Source organism: Mesoplodon mirus (assembly GCF_964341445.2).
Source record: "Mesoplodon mirus genome assembly, chromosome: 2".
Classification (NCBI taxonomy): Eukaryota; Metazoa; Chordata; class Mammalia; order Artiodactyla; family Ziphiidae; genus Mesoplodon; species Mesoplodon mirus.
The window spans coordinates 178,394,843-178,416,251 of record NC_138977.1 but is presented as its reverse complement, the minus strand read 5'-3'; the positions used below and the strand labels follow the sequence as shown (position 1 = coordinate 178,416,251).

Sequence of the window (21,409 nt, the reverse complement as noted above, 5' to 3'; positions counted from 1 at the left end):
TGGGCTGGAAGCTTCACCCGTAATTTCATTTAATTCTCACAATAACTTTAAGATAGGAGGTGTTTGTCTCAGGTTGGGTCCCCTGAAGCAGACTTTGAGGCAAGAGTGTGTGTGACAATGATTTAGTAAGAAGTGTTCCCAGGGGAATTAAAAAAAAAACCTGGCTGGGGAGTGGGAACGTGGAACAGGGAAGTGAAAGCAGACAGCGAGGGTGCATGAGCGAAGTCGCGTGGGCTAGCCCCGCAGAGGGGATCCTGAAACAGCTGAGCTCACGCTCTGAGCAGTCCCCATCAGGGAACGGGGCGGCTGGGGTTTGGATATATGGCACCCTCAGTCCTTGGTGAGGTGTACATTTTCCCGAGTGCCAAGGAAGGTTCGGACAGCTGGCCACAGTGCCTGCCATTGGCAATGAACGCATACGGGGAGCCACTGGGCTCCGAATTCCTAATGGGATTTGAGGGGGACCAGGGCAGAGGGTCAATAGTACTGCTGGCCTCCGAACACCTTGTATGCGTGGGACTGCCACTCAGAGAGGTGGAATAGCTCACCCAGGAGCCCTCAGCTAAGCAGAGGCAGACCTGGGATTCGAGCGTCCTGTGCTTGCCTGCCCCCTCCTTACCTTGCTGGCTCTGAGATGAAAGGGAGGTCTTGGGGGCCTCCACCTGCCTCAGACATGGCTGGGGAGGAACAGGGAAAGGATAGCACTTAGAAGGGGACACGTCCACTGGGCTGGGAACATTTAGGGCTCTGCCCACGGAGCTGGCAGCTCTCCAGCCATCAGTGGGGAGGGGTGGTCTTGCTAAATCTGCAGTCGCTTCTCCTCACCATCTATCTCAGCTTCTGTGGGAGTTGCACCCTCTGGAAGAGGCTGTAGCCAAGTGCTGTTTATCTCTGTGTGGGGAAAAGAGGCTTAACAAATTAGCTAATTGCTAACTGGTGAGGGGGAAAGTAGGACAGGAAAGTTGGCCAGTTGTCCTGTGGGGTTTTCTGATCAATTCTTTCCATCATTATCTTCCACACATGAGGATGAGACCAGGTGGGAAGATGCCTTAATGTAGCCAGGGCTCCCACCTGCTTCCTGGGATGTCCTGGCAACTGAGTCAGGCCCTCTGCACTGCTGGCTCCTTCAGGGACACCGGAGGACCTCTCACCTGTACAGGTGCACCTGTACCTTCAGATTCACAGAACTATACATTCTAGAGTAGAGCTCTGAGCCCCAGAAGCTCAGAGTCAGGGAGCTCTGAAACCACACAGCACGTCAGGCACATGACTATTCCCAGTGAGTTAGGAATCCAAGGAGTGCGGCCCAGGATCTGCATTCTTAAAAGCTCCCTAGGAGGTTCTTACATGCAGCCAGACTTGAGACTCATGGCTGCAGAATGCCAGTGCATGATGGTGTGTTACCCTCACCTGTGGTCAACCTCCATGTTGATACTTACATACCATATATGGCCCTGCTATCTGCCTTCCATGCAGGCATTTCCACAATGAGATCTTGTTGTTCCTGCGGCAACCCATTCCATCTTGAACTCCTTGGAAAGTCAGGAACTTCTCTTCTATATTGAGTTGATATCTGCTCCCCTGAGTACAGGAGCCTTTGGTGCTAAGTCAACTCTCAGAGGCTGCAAAGAGCAATTCCAGCCTCTCTCGCTCACCTGCACTGTCCCTGGTGACTGTAACTGGCCATCAGTTTTCACTGTCCTATTCTATGACTGCTTCCAGTCTGGAGTGTCCCCTATCATGCAGGGTGGCCAGTAGTCAACCCCCCAAGGGGTAGCACAGACCCCCAGCCCCCTGGGTTACTGGAGCAGGGAGGCTCCTTACCACTCTGTGACTCATCTGTTAAGAAGAATGGATCAGATCTCTGTGTACTGAAGAGGAAAGATATTTTTGATACACTAAGTCAGAAATGATGGTTGTAACCTGATGTGTATTTCATGATCCCATTTTAATAAAAACATCTGTCTGATAAGTGTTTGTAGATGCATACATGCAGGTGTGACTGAAAACTTCTGGAAGGGGCCATTTGGAACAATCTCTGGGGGATGAATTTGGAGGGGTACATGGGGTGTTTTCACTACTTTAGTGCATTAAAAAATGGGGCAGGTTTATGGGATAATTTTGAACATTTTAATTTTTCTGTATTTTTGCAAATAAAAAGAGTGACAAAAATTACATTTAAAAATACCAAAAAAAGTAAAAATAAAAGAGGACTACAATCTGAGCTCTCTCCCAGGTTCGTAGATGGCCTGGAACAGTGCCTGGCACTCGGCAGTATTTGGCTCGTGCTAACTGTGAGTATTTTTACAGGACAGGCTTGAAAACTATCAGTTCCTCCTCTTTTTCAGTCTGTTGGATTTCCAATTAAAAAAGGAAAGAGCACTCATGAAAACATATGAGAAACAAAATAAGTAACTGGGTCCTATCTGCTTCGCCCTCCTATACTTCATTCATATCTTCAACAACAGTATTCATTTGTATATTGAACACCTACTATGTGCTGGTTATAGTGTAAGGTTTTGAGACACAAATGTGACAGCCACAGATGTGGCCCCTGACCTCATGGAGACCCCCAACTTGGTGAAGGAGATAGATAATAAAAAATAAATAAGCTGATAATTATTCAAGTACAGACACGCCAAGTGCTATAAAAAAATAGAACAAAATGCTCTAAGAGAGAATGATGGGGATGGGGGTCACTGCCCCGGACAAAAAAGAGCCAGTTCTAGGGTCCTTGATGGGTTCTTCAGAGCTCAAAGCAGCTCAGAGCCCCAGCTGTGAGCTGCCATCTTCCTGGGTGTTGTTTAGCTAGGCTGGACAAGCTGCTGTAAATCCCTTGTTCCAGATTCCTGATTCTCTAGCCTCAGGCAGTAATGAGACATTCCCCCCGTGAGCACCCCTCCAGAAAGGTGTTTGCAGGCATTCTCCAAGAGGAGAGATGGGAGGATGTCCCCGCCCATGGCCCTGTGATGCCTACTGGAACTGGACTGGCGCATGAGAGCTCCGAAGAACAGCAGGAAATCAGATATCCGTGTTCAAATGATGCATCTTGTAGCTAAGGCAGCCAGAGCTGGCCCCAGGGGGACGGCGTGTTTTGTGCGGAAAAAATTTTCCAGAAACAATGTTTATCAAACTCCGTCTCGGCAGTCATCCTGTGCATCTGCCAGCTTCTGGCTTGCTTCTGGTCATGTTTTTTTTTCTCTCTCTCTCTCTCTGCAGGCCGTGGAGACCAACCTGGCTTCCAAGGACAGCCACTGGGTCTTTGTGAATGAGGTAAGAGCCCCAGAATGGTGAGGGGCGTGGCCTGCACTGAGCCCCTGCCCCTTGGGAAAGTGCAGAGTGATCCTTGGTGCTGGAATAGATTCCAGGGCTCCACCGTGCAAGACAACAGGTGAGAGAGGTAGACAGAACTTGCCAAGATACTCAGCCGGAGCAGGTGGAAACCAGGGGAAGAGGAGATCTGAGTCCAGGAGGAAGTCAAGAGTCAATGAGAAGTGGTGTCAGGCATTAGATGTACAGGGTGAGGGGAGGTCGCCAGTCAGGGGTCAGAGACCGGAGAGATGAGGGCGGGTTAGAAAATGGGGTGCAGAGGGGGTGGGCAAAGGAATGCAGAGGGGATGGAGGCTGCATTTCCTGCAGGAGGTTGAAGGTATGTGTGTTATGTGACTCTGTGTGAGGGTGTGTATATAAGAGTTCATGGGTGTGAGTGTGTAACTATATATTTGTGAGAGTGTGGATGTGTGTGCATAAGTGTATGTGTGCATGTCAGTATGTGTATGAGTATATGTGTATGTGTATAGGTGTGTGTGTATGTGTATGTGTGTGCACACCCCCCGTGCAGCTGGTCAGGGCACGGTTCAGTGGAACCATTTAAAGGGGGTAAATGGGAAATCTCTCCCTTGACTGGCCATTCCACTCGTTTGGGTCCTGGGAGGAATGGGCACACCAAGGTTTCACTGCAGCCTGGTCTGCTCTCCACCAATTACACCGTAACTTGTCCTGGCCACCTCCACGCTGCAAACATTACACGGGAGTGGCCTGTGATGCCATGCCCTCTGCCCGCACGTCCATTCAGGAAGCACCCACCAGGGCAGCCTGGTGACCCTCGCCAGCTGTTAACAGCTGACTCTAGAAAGTGCTTCCTGGCACGGGCTTTCATCAGCCCTGTGGCCTTCTGTTGCTCCTAAATTAACTGATTGATTTCTAATGGCCACATACTAGAAGATGCAAGGTTTATTGTGCAGGTAATTTATGCTTTTATGATGTGTGTTTCTTCATCGGCTCAGTGCTACTATGGCTGAAAGAGCTTGGGGTGGCTGATTTTATAATTTTTCAGGTAGTATCTGATAGTAACTGCTTGCAAGGCCCACTTTTCGAGGTTTGTCCATAAATTCAAATCTTATTAGCGCCACGTCTACACGGGCCAGTGGGAGACATGCGACGTAACTGTCCCTTTCCCTTGGGTTGCGGATGGTTGTGCTGGTGATTAGGAGAAGGGACATGACAGCCGCCTCCCCTTTCTTCAGAGCCTGACAGAGTCCCCCATGGTCCCTGGGAAGTTTGATCCTCTGCGCTTTGCCATCGTCTTTATAGGTTTCTTTTGTTTTGGGGGAAGGATGCATTCTATGTACCACTTAAGGCAAACATCTAGTGCTGGCTTTATTTTAGGGTGGCTCCTCCAAATTGGATAGCCAGTGTTTCTCTATTGCCAGTCTTCAAAAAGTGCTCTATTTTTACATTTCTAACTTATTTCCTTTTTCCTCCCCTACATCCCGACCCACTCCCAGGGCCCTCTTGTCTGTCCTTACTCCCTTTCGAGGGCTGAGGTTAACACTAGCCAATGTGAAGTGCCCCCAGGGCATTGCTGGGGCAGCTGGAACCCAGGACTTACTTAGTGCCACTGGGAGGCATCAGGTGTGGGCCCACCTGTCAGAGTCACACTGGAACAGCCTCACCCAAGAGGATGGCTGTGTTCCACCCCAGTCATCAGTGCACCGCACTGTGAGCTGGCACACCAGTCATGTGACTGTCCCTGGGATAAGTGTGTCCTCCAGAAGTGACCTCCCTCTTTCTTGGTTTCCTTTTCTATGGGGAGGCCAAGCACTTGTCAGGGCATCTTGTGTTTGTTAACATCCTTATCCTCATCAACAACCCTGTATGTCAGTTATTACCGTCCTCATTTTGCAGATGGGAAAAGGGAGGCTCAAGAGGTTAAATCACTTGCTCAAGGTCATACAGCTATTGAGTGGTGCATCTGGGATTCTGTATGATGACTGTCTGGTTCCAGAGCCCTTTCCACCAAAGGACACCATCATGCATGTGGCCCTGACGGTGATCCTTAACCTGTGGTCAGGGTCTAATTCAGTAAGGTCAGTCAGTAGGGCTCAGGTATGCATACTGACAGGGACACTCTTGGGCTGGCCTTGGTGTCAGCTCATGGACATTCCTGAAGCCTGCGATCTAAAGGTGGGTCCTTTTGTAAAGCTTTGACCCTTAGACCCCAGTGTGGCCTCTGGTTAATGGCTAAGATGTTCTCTAAATTGACTTATCCTTAGGAGCTAGGCATATTCAGAACTGCTGTTTCCTATTACAGCATGGCCCCATTGGGAACAAGTCCTGTTATTCTTATGACAGTTCGATTTCCAGGCTTTATTCAAAGAGCCACAGACAAATATTTTCCCAGTTGCTTTTCCATTTATCATATGTGATGGCTAGGAAAAAATAAAATAGGAAAAAAAGAGGAGCAGGCATTTGGTAGCTCCAACATGGTCTCCAGAATCCAGCATCTACACCGGGGCCCCATCTTCCCTCTTCCTGAGCTGCTCCCCACTTCTCTGGAGGAAGTTCAGTCCATCAGATGAGCTCAGGTCTGTGCCTCTTCCTACCACGTTTTTCTCCAAGGCGGTCCTCCGGCTCCACCCCCTGCTTCCCGCATTCCTTACAAGCTCTGTCCTCCAGTTTCTCTCTCGGTATTTGACTTTCTTAATATATTTTCCTAGATTCAAGATAAACATTCAAGGGCACATATTTTTGTTTGCTTTCTTCATGCAGTGGTTTTCTTAATATATCTACCCCTTCACCGGTGAATATTGGTGTTGCATGTTACAAGCCTGTTTTATTTGGAGAAGGGGTAATTGGATACAGAGAAAGGTTTGTGAGTATGTGAGCCTCACTGACAAGTTCTACAGGTCTCTGGGCTCCACTGTGGGGACACTGGCAAGCAGGTGTGCTTTGGGGTGTAAACTCTATTTTTATTAATTGATTAAATTACATGTTAGTTTGGAGGAGGATGGGGACTTCAAAAGAACGTGTGGAAAGCAAATTTGAACATTAGTCAAGGTGGCCACTAGGCCATGAGTCCCTTGAGGACGTGGTCAGAATCCAGCTCACCACTGAACCCCCAATTCCCCATGCAAAGAGTAGATTCTTAAAAAGGTTTGGTTGAAGGCAAGTCGATGTACTTAGGATAGGGTAGAACAAGTTGCTTTGAATAGTACTTCCCAGCCAGCCTCCGAGAAAAGACAAAGGCAACAATTAAGATGGGAGGCTCAGGGATGGAGGGGACAGCTCTGGGTCATTCATCGGAAGCTACCAGTTCAGGACCAGTCAGACTTGACTTTGGCTCCCAGAACCTCTTTATCAGCTGGTCTGGAGAGCTTCCTGTCCACGTGGCTCTGGCCCAGGGATGCACAGGTGTCCTCAGTGCTGGGTGGAGTCAGGACGCAGTGGAGAATGCCCTCCCTGAGAGGCTCTGTGTCCAGGCAGAACGCATCTGCCTCATAGCCTGGCCTCTTGGGAACTTTTTGGAGGAAATTCTTTTATGGAATATGTCTATCTCTCCAGCCTCTTCCAGAACCATCTGTGAAGGGGACTTGAAGCACTCCATTTGTTACTGGACAGCTCTCATGGTTAGACTAGTTCCCCCAGACGTAGAAACAAAAGCAAGCTTTGATGGAAATAGTTCGAGAAATGCAGAAGCACATGCATAACCCTTGCACTTAGGTTTTGTCAGCAGGTGATGCTCTGAGCTGTGTTCTGTGGCTCAGCAGGGGCCCAGGGGGAGGTGAGCTCTAGGAGGGAGGAGTCACATCCGGCAGGCCCTCACTCCCTGCCTCCTTGCCAGCCTATGTCCATGACCCCCACATCCCATATCTTTGTTCTCTGAGCTCCCAACCCACGGATCCAGATGCCTTCTGGACTCAGCCACTTGGAAGCCTCATGACCACCTCCAGCTCAGTGCATCTCTCTCTGAAATCATGATCCTCCCCCTAACCTGGTTCTCACCCAGTGCTCCAATCCCAGGGACCGGTGTCTCCATCCTATTTGTTGGCTCCCTAGCCAATGGAGAAAAGCCCACATCCTGCTCCCTTCCTCAGAACCTGCTCCAGGATGACCCCATCACACCTTTCCATGCTTTTTTACTTCTTACCCTCTGCCCACTCTCCCATGGCTCATCCATGCAAGCAGTGGGTGACTTGTTGTTTGCTCTATTTATTTTCCTCTCCTGGCTCTGGACCTTTGCTAGGATTTTCCTTTATTCCTGGAATGCCTGTCTCTGACTATCAAGGACTTACCTTTCCTGCAAGACTTTGCTAAATGTTGCCTGTGCCAAAAGATCTTCCTGGATTTCCCAGTAGGGTTATTCCTTCTCCTGGCGTCCTGTACTCCTCACCCCAGTTATGCTGTGTTGGGGCCTTGATGCAGGTGCCTGGCTTCCCGAACAGCCTATAAGTGAGGGCTGGACCTCATTTCTGTCAAGCTCCCTAGAGCCCCCAGCATGAGGGGCTCACACACAGAGGAGATGCTGGGTTAAGCCTCCTGCTCTGCATCTGCCTCCTGCTTCCTCACCTTGACTCTGCTTGTTTAATTGCCTACATGTAGAGGAAGAGGCATTTATAACCTCCCAATCCTTCAGGAACTCAGAAAGCTGTGATTCTGCTTCATGAGCTACCGCTGTCAGCACCTCATGTTCCATTGCATCTCCTTTCCCTGTGCCTGCATTTCAAGTCCTGTGGGGTACAAGCTCTTCCTCTCGGGCACACAGGCTCCCCTGTGCCCTGGATAGGCCATTGGCAGGTGATGGAGCAGCCAGGGAGGAGGGCAGGGGAAGCACTGGCCAGGCTTGCTGCAGCAGTCTCCACACTGGGCTCGGGGGAACACATGTTCTGCTAATTCGTAGGTGCTTTGTGGAAAAAGGATTCTGTGATCAAAGAGGAAGGATAAGCTAAACAGCAAGAAACAGTTGTCTCCTGCAGGCATCTTCCATCTCTGATGCATACTGTGCTTTCCAAGGATGAAGTGGTGCACTCTGGCTGCCACATGCATTTGTGTTTCAAACACACTCATGTGCTTTTTCTCTCGGCATCTGCTCACCTGTATGCTGGAATAGGTCTTTGGCAGGTGGTGGGCTTCCAGGGTCCATAACATAGAGTTCAGATTCCTCCACGTGGTCTATGAGGCTGTTCATGAGCTGACTTCAGAGCCCTCTCTGGTCTCAGTTCCTGCCATTGCTTGTCATCTAGAGCTGCTGTGCCTGTATCATAAGACATCTCTGCCACCCCAAGCGCAGGGTCATCCCAGTATCTGGACCTCTTCATAGCCCCCTCTGCCCAGAGTGTTCTCCTGTTGTTGCCCCTCAGGCCCCGGCCCCCACCTTATCACCTTCACTGGTTTGCCACCAACCAACATTCCATAAGGACCCTCTGGGTACAGACCTTGGCCTGCCCCACAGGAGACTACTCCCGTCAACAGTCCAGAGAACATCACTCTAGACTTTCAAACCATCTCTACCCCCAAACACACAGTGAGTTAAAGCAAATGAAAATGAGATTAGGCTACACATGCATAATGTAGGGGAGAGAAATGCTAATATACTAATTGAAGAAAACAAGAATAAATAGACCATGATTTGCATGCTGAATCAAATAGCTTTAAGAAATCTCTATTTGTGGCACAGAGGAAGAGAGGGAGGGTAAAGATTTAATTTTTTTTCTTCCTTTCATTTTGAAGATTCCAATTCTGTTCGGATATTAAGTCCCTGTACCATTTACCATCTGCAAATTTCATTTAGCAACACTCCAAAACAATTATGTTTATTGTAATCGATTCACTTGTTTCTCTCCCCAGCCCCACTGAGGAGTCCTTGAGGACAGGGACCACATCTTAGCCAGTGCTGTAGCCCACTGAGAACCCAGAATGAAGAATAGGAGCTGCTGTTTATCAGGCATTGGATGCAGCCAGGCACTGTTTTTGAGCATCACTTTTCAAATCTATTTTTTACTTAAAAATTAACCACTTTATTGAGGTTTAATTCGCATACAATAAACACACATATTTAAATGTACGATTTTTCTTTGCCATATGTATACACCTGTGAAAATGTAACCACAATGAAGTTGGTGAACATATACATCACCACAATAGTGTCTTCATGCCCCTTTGTAATACCCACCCCTGTCCTACCCACTCCCCAGGTAGTATGTTTCTGGCTCTACAGATTATTTGTATTTTCTAGAGTTTTATGTAAGTGCAATCACAGAGTACATACTCTTCTTTTCTTCTATTTTGCTATGGCTGTTTGCCTTCAGATAATTATTTTGAGATTTACCCATATTGCAATATACAACAATAGTTCTTTTAATTGATGAGGCATGTTCAGTTGTATGACTACACCACAATTTGAACATACATTTACCCCTTCCTGGGCATTTGGGTTGTTCGAGATTTTTGATGATTACAAATAAGGCTGCTATGAACCTTCATATACAAGTCTTTGTATGTACAAAAGCTTTCATTTTTCTTGGGTACACATTTACAAGTGGAATTGCAATGTTGCATGGCAGGTGTATGTTGAATTCTTTAAGAAACTTCTGGGTTATAAGAGAATTCCAGTTGTTCCACATCTTCTTCAGTACCTGGTTTGATCAGGGTTTTTGATATTAGCCACTGTAGTGGTGTGTAATGGCACCTCATTATGGCTGTAGTTTTCATTTCCCTAATGACTAACGATACTAAGCATCTTTCCAGGTGTTTATTTGCCATCTATATCTATAGCTTCCTGGGGGGGGGAGCTGAAATCATTGATTTGAGAACTTTATTTTTCTTTACTGCTTTAAACTTCCTTTAAGTGATTTAATGGCATCTCCTAAATTTTGATATGCGCTATTTTCATTGTTATTCAGTTCAAAATACTTTCTATATTACCTTTTGATTTCTTCTTTTTTTTTACATCTTTATTGGAGTATAATTAATTTACAATGGTGGGTTAGTTTCTGCTTTATAACAAAGTGAATCAGTTATACATATACAATTGTTCCCATATCTCTTCCCTCTTGCGTCTCCCTCACTCCCACCCTCCCTATCCCACCCCTCTAGGTGGTCACAAAGCACCGAGCTGATCTCCCTGTGCTATGCTGCTGCTTCCCACTAGCTATATATTTTACGTTTGGTAGTGTATATATGTCCATGCCACTCTCTCGCTTTGTCACAGCTTACCCTTCCCCCTCCCCATATCCTCAAGTCCATTCTCTAGTAGGTCTGTGTCTTTATTCCTGTCTTACCCCTAGGTTCTTCATGATATTTTTCTTTTTCTTAAATTCCATATATATGTGTTAGCATACAGTATTTGTCTTTCTCATTCTGACTCACTTCACTCTGTATGATAGACCCTAGGTCCATCCACCTCACTACAAATAACTCAATTTCGTTTCTTTTTATGGCTGAGTAATATTCCATTGTATATATGTGCCACATCTTCTTTATCCATTCATCCGATGATGGACACTTAGGTTGTTTCCATCTCCTGGCTATTGTAAATAGAGCTGCAATGAACATTTTGGTACATGACTCTTTTTGAATTATGGTTTTCTCAGGGTATATGCCCAGTAGTGGGATTGCTGGGTCATATGGTAGTTCTATTTGTAGTTTTTTAAGGAACCTCCATACTGTTCTCCATAGTGGCTGTACCAATTCACATTCTCACCAGCAGTGCAAGAGTGTTCCCTTTTCTTCACACCCTCTCCAGCATTTATTGTTTCTAGATATTTTGATGATGGCCATTCTGACTGGTGTGAGATGATATCTCATTGTAGTTTTGATTTGCATTTCTCTAATGATTAATGATGTTGAGCATCCTTTCATGTGTTTGTTGGCCATCTGTATATCTTCTTTGGATAAATGTCTATTTAGGTCTTCTGCCCACTTTTGGATTGGGTTTTTTTTGTTGTTGTTATTGAGTTGCATGGGCTGCTTGTAAATTTTGGAGATGAATCCTTTGTCGGTTGCTTCATTTGCAAATATTTTCTCCCATTCTGAGGGTTGTCTTTTGGTCTTGTTTATGGTTTCCTTTGCTGTGCAAAAGCTTTGAAGTTTCATTAGGTCCCATTTGTTTATTTTTGTTTTTATTTCCCTTTCTCTAGGAGGTGGGTCAAAAAGGATCTTGCTGTGATTTATGTCATAGAGTGTTCTGCCTATGTTTTCCTCTAAGAGTTTGATAGTGTCTGGCCTTACATTTAGGTCTTTAATCCATTTTGAGTTTATTTTTGTGTATGATGTTAGAGAGTGATCTAATCTCATATTTTTACATATACCAGTCCAGTTTTCCCAGCACCACTTATTGAAGAGGCTGTCCTTTCTCCACTGTACATTGCTGCCTCCTTTATCAAAGATAAGGTGACCATATGTGCGTGGGTTTATCTCTGGGCTTGCTATCCTGTTCCATTGATCTCTATTTCTGTTTTTGTGCCAGTCCCATACTGTCTTGATTACTGTAGCTTTGTAGTATAGTCTGAAGTCAGGGAGCCTGATTCCTCCAGCTCCATTTTTCGTTCTCAAGATTGCTTTGGCTATTCGGTGATTTCTTCTTTGACCCATGGGTTGTTTAGATGTGTGTTATAATAGTCTCTAAATATATGAAGATTTTTCAGGGATCTTTCTCTTACGGATTTTTAATTTAGCTTCATTGTCATCAGGGACCATAGTTGAATTACTTGAATTCTTTTTTTTTTTTTTTTTTTTTTTGCGGTATGCGGGCCTCTCACTGTTGTGGCCTCTCCCGTTGTGGAGCACAGGCTCCGGATGCGCAGGCTCAGCGACCATGGCTCACGGGCCCAGCCACTCTGCAGCATGTGGGACCTTCCCGGATCAGGGCACAAACCCGTGTCCCCTGCATCGGCAGGTGGACTCTTAACCACTGCGCCACCAGGGAAGCCCAGTTGAATTCTTGAATATTACTTGAATCCTCCTAAATTTATTGAGACTTATTTGATAATCCAATATATTGTCTTTGCTGATATATATATATATATATATATATATATATTTTGTACACTTGCAAAGGATGTGTAATCTGTTGTTGTGAGGAATGTTCTATAAATGGCAATTGGGTCAATTTTGTTGATAGTGCTGTTTATGTTGTCTGTATTGTTGATTATATTTTGTCTATTTCTTCTATCAATTATTAAGAGTGGGGTATCAAAATATTCAACTTTACTTTTGAGTTTGCCTACTTCTCCTTGCAGTTTTATCAGTTGTTGCTTAATATATTTTGAAGCTTTGTTACAAGAGGCATAAATGTTTAAGATTTTTATGCCCTGTTGATTAATTGATCTGTTATCATTACGGAATGACCTTCTTTGTCCCTCTGCTCTGAAATATACTTTATCTGATATTACTGAAGCTACTGGAGATTTATTTTGACTAGTGTTAGCCTAATATAGTTTTTTCCATTCCTTTCCTTTTAACTTATTTGTTTCTTTAAAGTATGTTTCTTGAAGGCCATTCCTACTTGGATCTTGCTGTTTTATTCATTAGGACACTGCGGGGGGGGGGTTAAAAATTTTTTTAACATCTTTCTTGGAGTATAATTGCTTTACAGTTGTGCGTTAGTTTCTCCTTTATAACAAAGTGAATCTGTTATACATATACATATGTCCCCAGTACTCTTGACACTACGTTTTAATTAAAGTGCTTCGATAATTTAATATGAATATTGATATGGTTGGGAGAGGGTGGAGTCCTGGAAGCCAAATTAAGAAATTATTTCAAAGAGGAGGGAGAGCTCATTGGTGTCAGATGCTGCTGCCTTGAGGATGTGGTGACCCTGGGGGTGAATGTTGGGAAAGGGTTGGAGGACAAGTTTCTAGGTACTTCAACTTATATCATTCCATTTTACAGATAAGGAAGCAGAGGCTCAGAGAAATGGATTGACTTTTCAATATCACTTAGTAAGTGGCAGAATCAGGATTTGAACTTAGGTGTGAGTGACTCCAAATTTAAGAAATATATTCCCTGGACTTCCCTGGTGGCACACTGGTTAAGAATCTGCCTGCCCGGGAGGTGGCTGTGGCTCACCATGGGAACAAGGACACTGGCAGCAGAAGTTCTGGGAAGTATGCCTTGGCATAAGCCCTCCCAGAGTCTGCCATTAGCCCCACCAAAGAGCCCAGGTAGGCTCCAGTGTTGGGTTGCCTCAGGCCAAACAGCCAACAGGGAGGGAACCAACCCCACCCATCAGCAGTCAAACGGATTAAAGTTTTATTAAGTTCTGCCCACCAGAGCAACAGTCAGCTCTAACCACCACCAGTCCCTCCCATCAGAAAACTTGCATAAGCCTCTTAGATAGCCTCATCCACCAGAAGGCAGACAGCAGAAGCAAGAAGAACTGAAATCCTGCAGCCTGTGAAACGAAAACCACATTCACAGAAAGACAGACAAGATGAAAAGGCAGAGGACTATGTACCAGATGAAGGAACAAGATAAAACCCCAGAAAAACAACTAAATGAAGTGGAGATAGGCAACCTTCCAGAAAAAGAATTCAGAATAATGATAGTGAAGATGATCCAGGACCTTGGAAAAAGAATGGAGGGAAAGATCAAGAAGACGCAAGAAATGTGTAACAAAGACCTAGAAGAATTAAAGAACAAACAAACAGAGATGAACAATGCAATAACTGAAATGAAAAATACACTAGAAGGAATCAATAGCAGAATAACTGAGGCAGAAGAACGGATAAGTGACCTGGAAGACAGAATGGTGGAATTCACTGCTGTGGGACAGAATAAAGGAAAAAGAATGAAAAGAAATGAAGACAGCCTAAGAGACCTCTGGAACAACACTAAATGCAACAACATTCGCATTATAGGGGTCCCAGAAGGAGAAGAGAGAGAGAAAGGACCCGAGAAAATATTTGAAGAGATTATAGTCGAAAACTTCCCTAACGTGGGAAAGGAAATAGCCACCCAAGTCCAGGAAGTGCAGTGAGTCCCGTACAGGATACACCCAAGGAGAAACATGCTGAGACACATAGTAATCAAATTGGCAAAAATTAAAGACAAAGAAAAATTATTGAAAGCAGCAAGGGAAAAACAACGAATGACATACAAGGGAACTCCCATAGGTTAACAGCTGATTTCTCACCAGAAACTATACAAGCCAGAGGGAGTGGCATGATATACTTAAAGTGATGAAAGGGAAGAACTTACAACCAAGATTACTCTACCCGGCAGGGATCTCATTCAGATTCGATGGAGAAATCAAAAGCTTTACAGACAAACAAAAGCTAAGAGAATTCAACACCATCAAACCAGCTCTACAACAAATGCTAAAGGAACTTCTCTAAGTGGAAAACACAAGAGAAGAAAAGGACCCACAAAAACAAACCCAGAACAACTAAGAAAATGGTCATAGGAACATACATATTGATAATTACCTTAAATGTGAGTGGATTAAATGCTCCAACCAAAAGACACAGGCTTGCTGAATGGATACAAAAGCAAGACCCATATATATGCTGTCTACAAGAGACCCACTTCAGACCTAGGGACACATACAGATGGAAAGTGAGGGGATGGAAAAAGATATTCCATACAAATGGAAATCAAAAGAAAGCTGGAGTAGCAATACTCATATCAGATAAAATAGACTTTAAAATAAAGAATGTTACAAGAGAGAAGGAAGGACACTACATAATGATCAAGGGATCAATCCAGGAAGAAGATAGAACAACTATAAATATATATGCACCAAACATAGGAGCACCTCAATACATAAGGCAACTGCTAACAGTTATAAAAGAGGAAATCAACAGTAACACAATAATACTGGGGGACTTTAACACCTCACTTACACCAATGGACAGATCATCCAAAATGAAAATAAATAATGAAATAGAAGCTTTAAATGACACAATAGACCAGATAGCTTTAATTGATATTTATAGGACATTCCATCCAAAAACAGCAGATTACACTTTCTTCTCAAGTGTGCATGGAACATTCTCCAGGATAGATCACATCTTGGGTCACAAATCAAGCCTCAGTAAATCTAAGAAAATTGAAATCATATCAAGCAACTTTTCTGACCAGAACATTATGAGATTAGAAATGAATTACAGGGAAAAAAACGTAAAGAACACAAACACATGGAGGCTAAACAATACGTTACTAAATAAACAAGAGATCACTGGAGAAATCAAAGAGGAAATCAAAAAATACCTAGAGACAAATGACAATGAAAACATGACGATCCAAAACCTATGGGCTGCAGCAAAAGCAGTTCTAAGAGGGAAGTTTATAGCTATACAAGCCTACCTCAAGAAACAAGAAAAATCTCAAGTAAACAATCTAACCTTACACCTAAAGTAACTAGAGAAAGAAGAACAAGCAAAACCCAAAGTTAGCAGAAGGAAAGAAATCATAAAGAACAGAGCAGAAATAAATGAAATAGAAACAAAGAAAACAATAGCAAAGATCAATAAAACTAAAAGCTGGTTTTTTGAGATGATAAACCTTTAGCCAGACTCATCAAGAAAAAGAGGGAGAGGACTCAAATCAATAAAATTAGAAACGAAAAAGGAGAAGTTACAACAGACATCACAGAAATACAAAGCATCCTAAGAGACTACTATAAGCAACTCTATGCCAATAAAATAGACAACCTGGAAGAAATGGACAAATTCTTAGAACGGTATAACCTTCCAAGACTGAACCTGGAAGAAATAGAAGATATGAACAGACCAATCACAAGTAATGAATTGAAACTATGATTAACAATCTTCCAACAAACAAAAGTCCAGGACCAGATGGCTTCACAGGTGAATTTTATCAAATATTTAGAGAAGAGCTAACACCCATACTTCTCAAACTCTTCCAAAAAATTTCAGAGGAAGGAACACTCCGAAACACATTCTGCGAGGCCACCATCATGCTGATATCAAAACCAGGAAAAGATATCACAAAAAAAGAAAATTACAGACTGATATCACTGATGAATATAGATGCAAAAATCCTCAACAAAATACTAGCAAACAAAATCCAACAACACATTAAAAGGATCAGACACCATGATCAAGTGGGATTTATCCCAGGGATGCAAGGATTCTTCAATATATGCAAATCAATCAATGTGATACACCATATTAACAAACTGAAGAATAAAAACCATATGATCATCTCAATAGATGCATAAAAAGCTTTTGACTAATTCAACATCCATTTATGATAAAAACTATCCAGAAAGTGGGCATAGAGGGAACCTACCTCTACAATAATAAAGGCCATATACCACAAACCCACAGCAAACATCATTCTCAATGGTGAAAAACTGAAAGCATTTTCTCTAAGATCAGGAACAAGACAAGGATGTCCACTCTCACTACTGTTATTCAACATAGTTTTGGAAGTCGTAGCCACAGCAATCAGAGGAGAAAAAGAAATAATAGGAATACAAATTGGAAAAGAAGAAGTAAAAATGTCACTTTTTGCAGATGACATGATACTGTATATAGAGAATCCTAAAGATGCCACCAGAAAACTACTGGAGCTAATCAATAAATTTGGTAAAGTTGCAGGATACAAAATTAATGCACAGAAATCTCTTGCATTCTTATACACTAATGATGAAAAATCTGAAACAGAAATTAAGGAAACACTCCCATTTACCATTGCAACAAAAAGAATAAAATATCTAGGTATAAACCTACCTAGAGAGACAAAAGACCTGTATGCAGAAAAGTGTAAGACACTGATGAAAGAAATTAAAGATGATACCAGCAGATGGAGAGATATACCATGTTCTTGGATTGGAAGAATCAATACTGTGAAAATGCCTATACTACCCAAAGCAATCTACAGATTCAATGCAATCCCTATCAAATTACCAATGACATTTTTTTACAGAACTAGAACAAAAAATCCTAAAATTTGTATGGAGACACAAGAGACCCCGAATAGCCAAAGCAGTCTTGAGGGAAAAAAACAGAGCTGGAGGAATCAGACTCCCTGACTTCAGACTATACTACAAAGCTACAGTAATCAAGACAATATGGTACTGGCACAAAATCAGAAATATAGATCAATGCAACAAGATAGAAAGCCTAGAGATAAACGCACGCATCTATGGTCTACTAATCTATGACAAAGGAAGCAAGGATATACAATGGAGAAAAGACAGTCTCTTTAATAAATGGTGCTGGGAAAACTGGACATCTACATTTAAAAGAATGAAATTAGGACACTCCCTAACACCATACACAAAAATAAACTCAAAATGGATTCAAGACCTAAATGTAAGACTGGACACTAAAACTCCTAGAGGATAACATAGGGAGAACACTCTTTGATATAAATCACAGCAAGATCTTTTTTGATCCACCTCCTAGAGTAATGGAAATAAAAACAAAAATAAACAAATGGGACCTACTGTAACTTAAAAGCTTTGCACAGCAAAGGAAACCATAAATAAGACGAAAAACAACCCTCAGAATGGGAGAAAATATTTGCAAATGAATCAACAGACAAAGGATTAATCTCCAAAATATATAAACAGCTCGTGCAGCTCAATATTAAAAAAAAACCCAATCCAAAAATGGGCAGAAGACCTAAATAGACATTTCTCCAAAGAAGACATACAGATTGCCAAGAAGCACATGAAAAGCTGCTCAACATCACTAATTATTAGAGAAATACAAATCAAAACTACAATGAGGTATCTCCTCACACCAGTTAGAATGGGCATCATCAGAAAATCTACAAACAACAAATGCTGGCGCGGGTGTGGTGAAAAGGGAACTCTCTTGCACTGTTGGTGGGAATGTAAATTGATACAGCCACTATGGAGAACAGTATGGAGCTTCCTTAAAAATATAAAAATAGAATTACCATATGATCCAGCAGTCCCACTACTGGGCATACACCCTGAGAAAACCATAATTCAAAAAGACACATGCGGGCTTCCCTGGTGGTGCAGTGGTTGAGAGTCCGCCTGCCGATGCAGGGGACACGGGTTCATGCCCCGGTCCAGGAAGGTCCCACATGCTGTGGAGTGGCTGGGCCCGTGAGGCATGGCTGCTGAGCCTACGCATCTGGAGCCTGTGGTCTGCAACGGGAGAGGCCACAGTAGTGAGAGGCCCGCGTACCGCAAAAAAAAAAAAAAAAAAAAAGACACATGCACTGCAGTGTTCACTGCAGCACTATTTACAGTAGCCAGGTTATGGAAGCAACCTAAATTCCCATCGACAGACGAATGGATAAAGAAGAAGTGGTACATATATACAATAGAATATTACTCAGCCATAAAAAGGAATGAAATTGGGTCATTTGTTGAGACGTGGATGGATCGATCTAGAGACTGTCATACAGAGTGATGTAAGTCAGAAAGAGAAAAGCAAATATCGTACATTAACGCGTGTATGTGGAACCTATAACAATGGTACAAATGAACTGGTTTGCAAGGCAGAAGTTGAGACACGGATGTAGAGAACAAACGTATGGACACCAAGTGGAGAATGCCGTGGGGGTTGGGGCTGCTGGTGTGATGAACTGGGCGATTGGGACTGACATGTATATGCTGATGTGTGTAAAACTGATGACTAATAATAACGTGCTGTATAAAAAGTAAATAAAATGAAATTCAAAAATTAAAACAAAAACCAAATAATTAAAAGAAAAAGAATCCGCCTGCCAATGCAGGGGACACAGGTTCAAGCCCTGGTCTGGGAAGATACCACATGCCACAGAGCAACTAAGCCCATGTGCCACAACTACTGAGTCTGCGCTCCAGAGCCCGCGAGCCACAACTAGTGAAGCCCACATGCCTAGAGCCCGTGCTCCGCAACAAGAGAAGCCACTGCAACAAAGAGTAGCTCCCCCTCACTGCAACTAGAGAAAGCCCGTGAGCAGCAACGAAGACCCAAAGCAGCCAAAAATAAAAACATAAATAAATAGATAAATAAATTTATATAAAGAAAAGAAATATATTCCCTATGCCACACTGCCCCTCTCTCACCTTTCCTCTTCACACTCAGCACTAATTGAACGCTAAATACATGACTGAATTCCAGCAATATTTGACTTTTTAAAAATAATCTGGAAGTAAATGTAATCTTGTGTGGAAAGGCTTATTATAAAATTTTTATTATTTATTATTAAATTTCTTCCCTTTATGTTATTTTCCATATCAGCTACTTATTTTTAAAGTTTCCTATGGGACTTCCCTGGTGGTGGTTAAGAATCTGCCTGCCAATGCAGGGGACGCGGGTTCGAGCCCTGGTCCGGGAAGATCCCACATGCCGCAGAGCACCTGAGCCTGTGCACCACAACTACTGAGCCTGCACTGTAGAGCCCGTGAGCCACAACTACTGAGCCTGCATGCCACGACTACTGAAACCCGTGCGCCTAGAACCCCTGCTCCGCAACAAGAGAAGCCACTGCAGTGGGAAGCCCGCGCACCACAACGAAGAGTAGCCCCCTCTCTCTGCAACTAGAGAAAGCCCGCGCGCAGCAACGAAGACCCAACTTAGCTAAAAAAAATTTTTTTCATTAAAATAAATTTAAAAAATAAAATAAAATTTCCTATGGAAAGGGTGAAAGAATCCTGGAAAAGCCCACACAAATAAGCTAATGCATGTCACATGAGTAGTATCTGAAAGGAACAAACCATGTTTACCAGAAATGTACTTCCGTTTGTTAATCAGAATGTATCTATTTTCCTTTCTCAGCCCAAAAGGAATCTATGAGAGTTAACACTTATGGTTATAGGTAGATGAAGAAATTTTTGTTGTGTAATATCCTTCTTCAGCCCTTTTCAAAGCCCCATGTGGGGGTACTTGGGGCTACACAGATAGTACCTTTGGAGAGCAGTGTTGAGAAAGCAGCGAGGCACCATTGTGATTTAGATCAGCCTTTGGGAACACACCATGGATAGGATTTGACTCCAGTGCCGACCACTTGTTTGACTTTGGGCAAATTGTTTTACTTCCTTCCTTGAACTTTATTCTCCTCATGTACTCAGTAGGGTTTGTGATAAACACCTCATGGGAAATTTATGAAGACTAAATGAGATAACTTACCAGAAATGACCCTTCACAGGGTCTGGCATAGAGCAGGAACTCTTAAAAGATAGCTCTTCTTTTTTTTTTTTTTTTTGCAGTACGCGGGCCTTTCACTGCTGTGGCCTCTTCCGTCGCGGAGCACAGGCTCCGGACGTGCAGGCTCAGCAGCCACGGCCCACGGGCCCAGCCGCTTCTCGGCATGTGGGAACTTCCCGGACCGGGGCACGAACCCGTGACCCCTGCATCGGCAGGTGGACTCTCAATCACTGCGCCACCAGGGAAGCCCGATAGCTCTTCTTATTAACAATCAACTAATGTTCTGTGGGCAAGTTTGTTTTTGGAACTTAATCAAGGAAGCATCCAGATTTAAGGACTTGATAACAGGTCAATGCATGTCATTATGAGGAGTGCAGGGGGTTGGGGACATAGCTTAATTCATCTCCTGGATGAACTTGAATTGCAGCATTTATAACTGTGTTTTAGCTTGCTGGGACTCTAGTTCTCCCTATCTCTGTCTTTCAAACTCCTATGTATCCTTTAAGACTCAGATCAAATTACCCTCTCCCTACTTTGCAGTACCTATTGATTTCTTCCATAAACTTTCCTTCTTCCAATACCCTAGAGAGCTCAGGCTGTGATTCTTCAGTAGTCCTGAACTTCTTCCTCTATGTCCCATTTCCCTTCCTGGATCTGTAACTCTTGACCATCTATCATTCATTTAGCATCCATGTACCAAACACCTATGAGGCACTGTGGGTGCTTATGAGAATTAGAGAGATATGCTCCTCACCCTCAGAGAGCTTATATTATCATGGGTAGGAAATGTGTGCCTGGATTACTAAACTACAGCTAGGCAATGATTCTAGGAGCCACTCCAGATCCTCTGCAATTTGCAAGCAAGTTAACTCCCTGCAGACAGAATGGCTCAACCAGACCCCATTGCTGGAATCAGACTCCATGTTTTAGACGTGAGTCAATTGTTTCTAACAAGTATATTGTTATTTTGCAGAGTTTTGACAGAAGAATGCTTGGGAAAGGGAGTGCTGACACTTAGGGAGTTATAAAAATAGCTTTAATTACCA

At 43.5% G+C, this 21,409-nt stretch overlaps 1 protein-coding gene across 2 annotated transcripts in view; it reads left to right on the top strand.

The window, feature by feature from the left end:
* Positions 1–21,409, top strand: part of GRID1 (glutamate ionotropic receptor delta type subunit 1) — a 678,013-nt gene that overhangs the window by 410,633 nt on the left and 245,971 nt on the right. For both annotated transcript variants that reach the window (XM_082629921.1, XM_082629922.1), the window contains exon 5: positions 3,220–3,273. In XM_082629921.1, the coding sequence (XP_082486047.1) occupies positions 3,220–3,273 (54 nt within the window). The remainder of the gene's footprint in view (positions 1–3,219; positions 3,274–21,409) is intronic.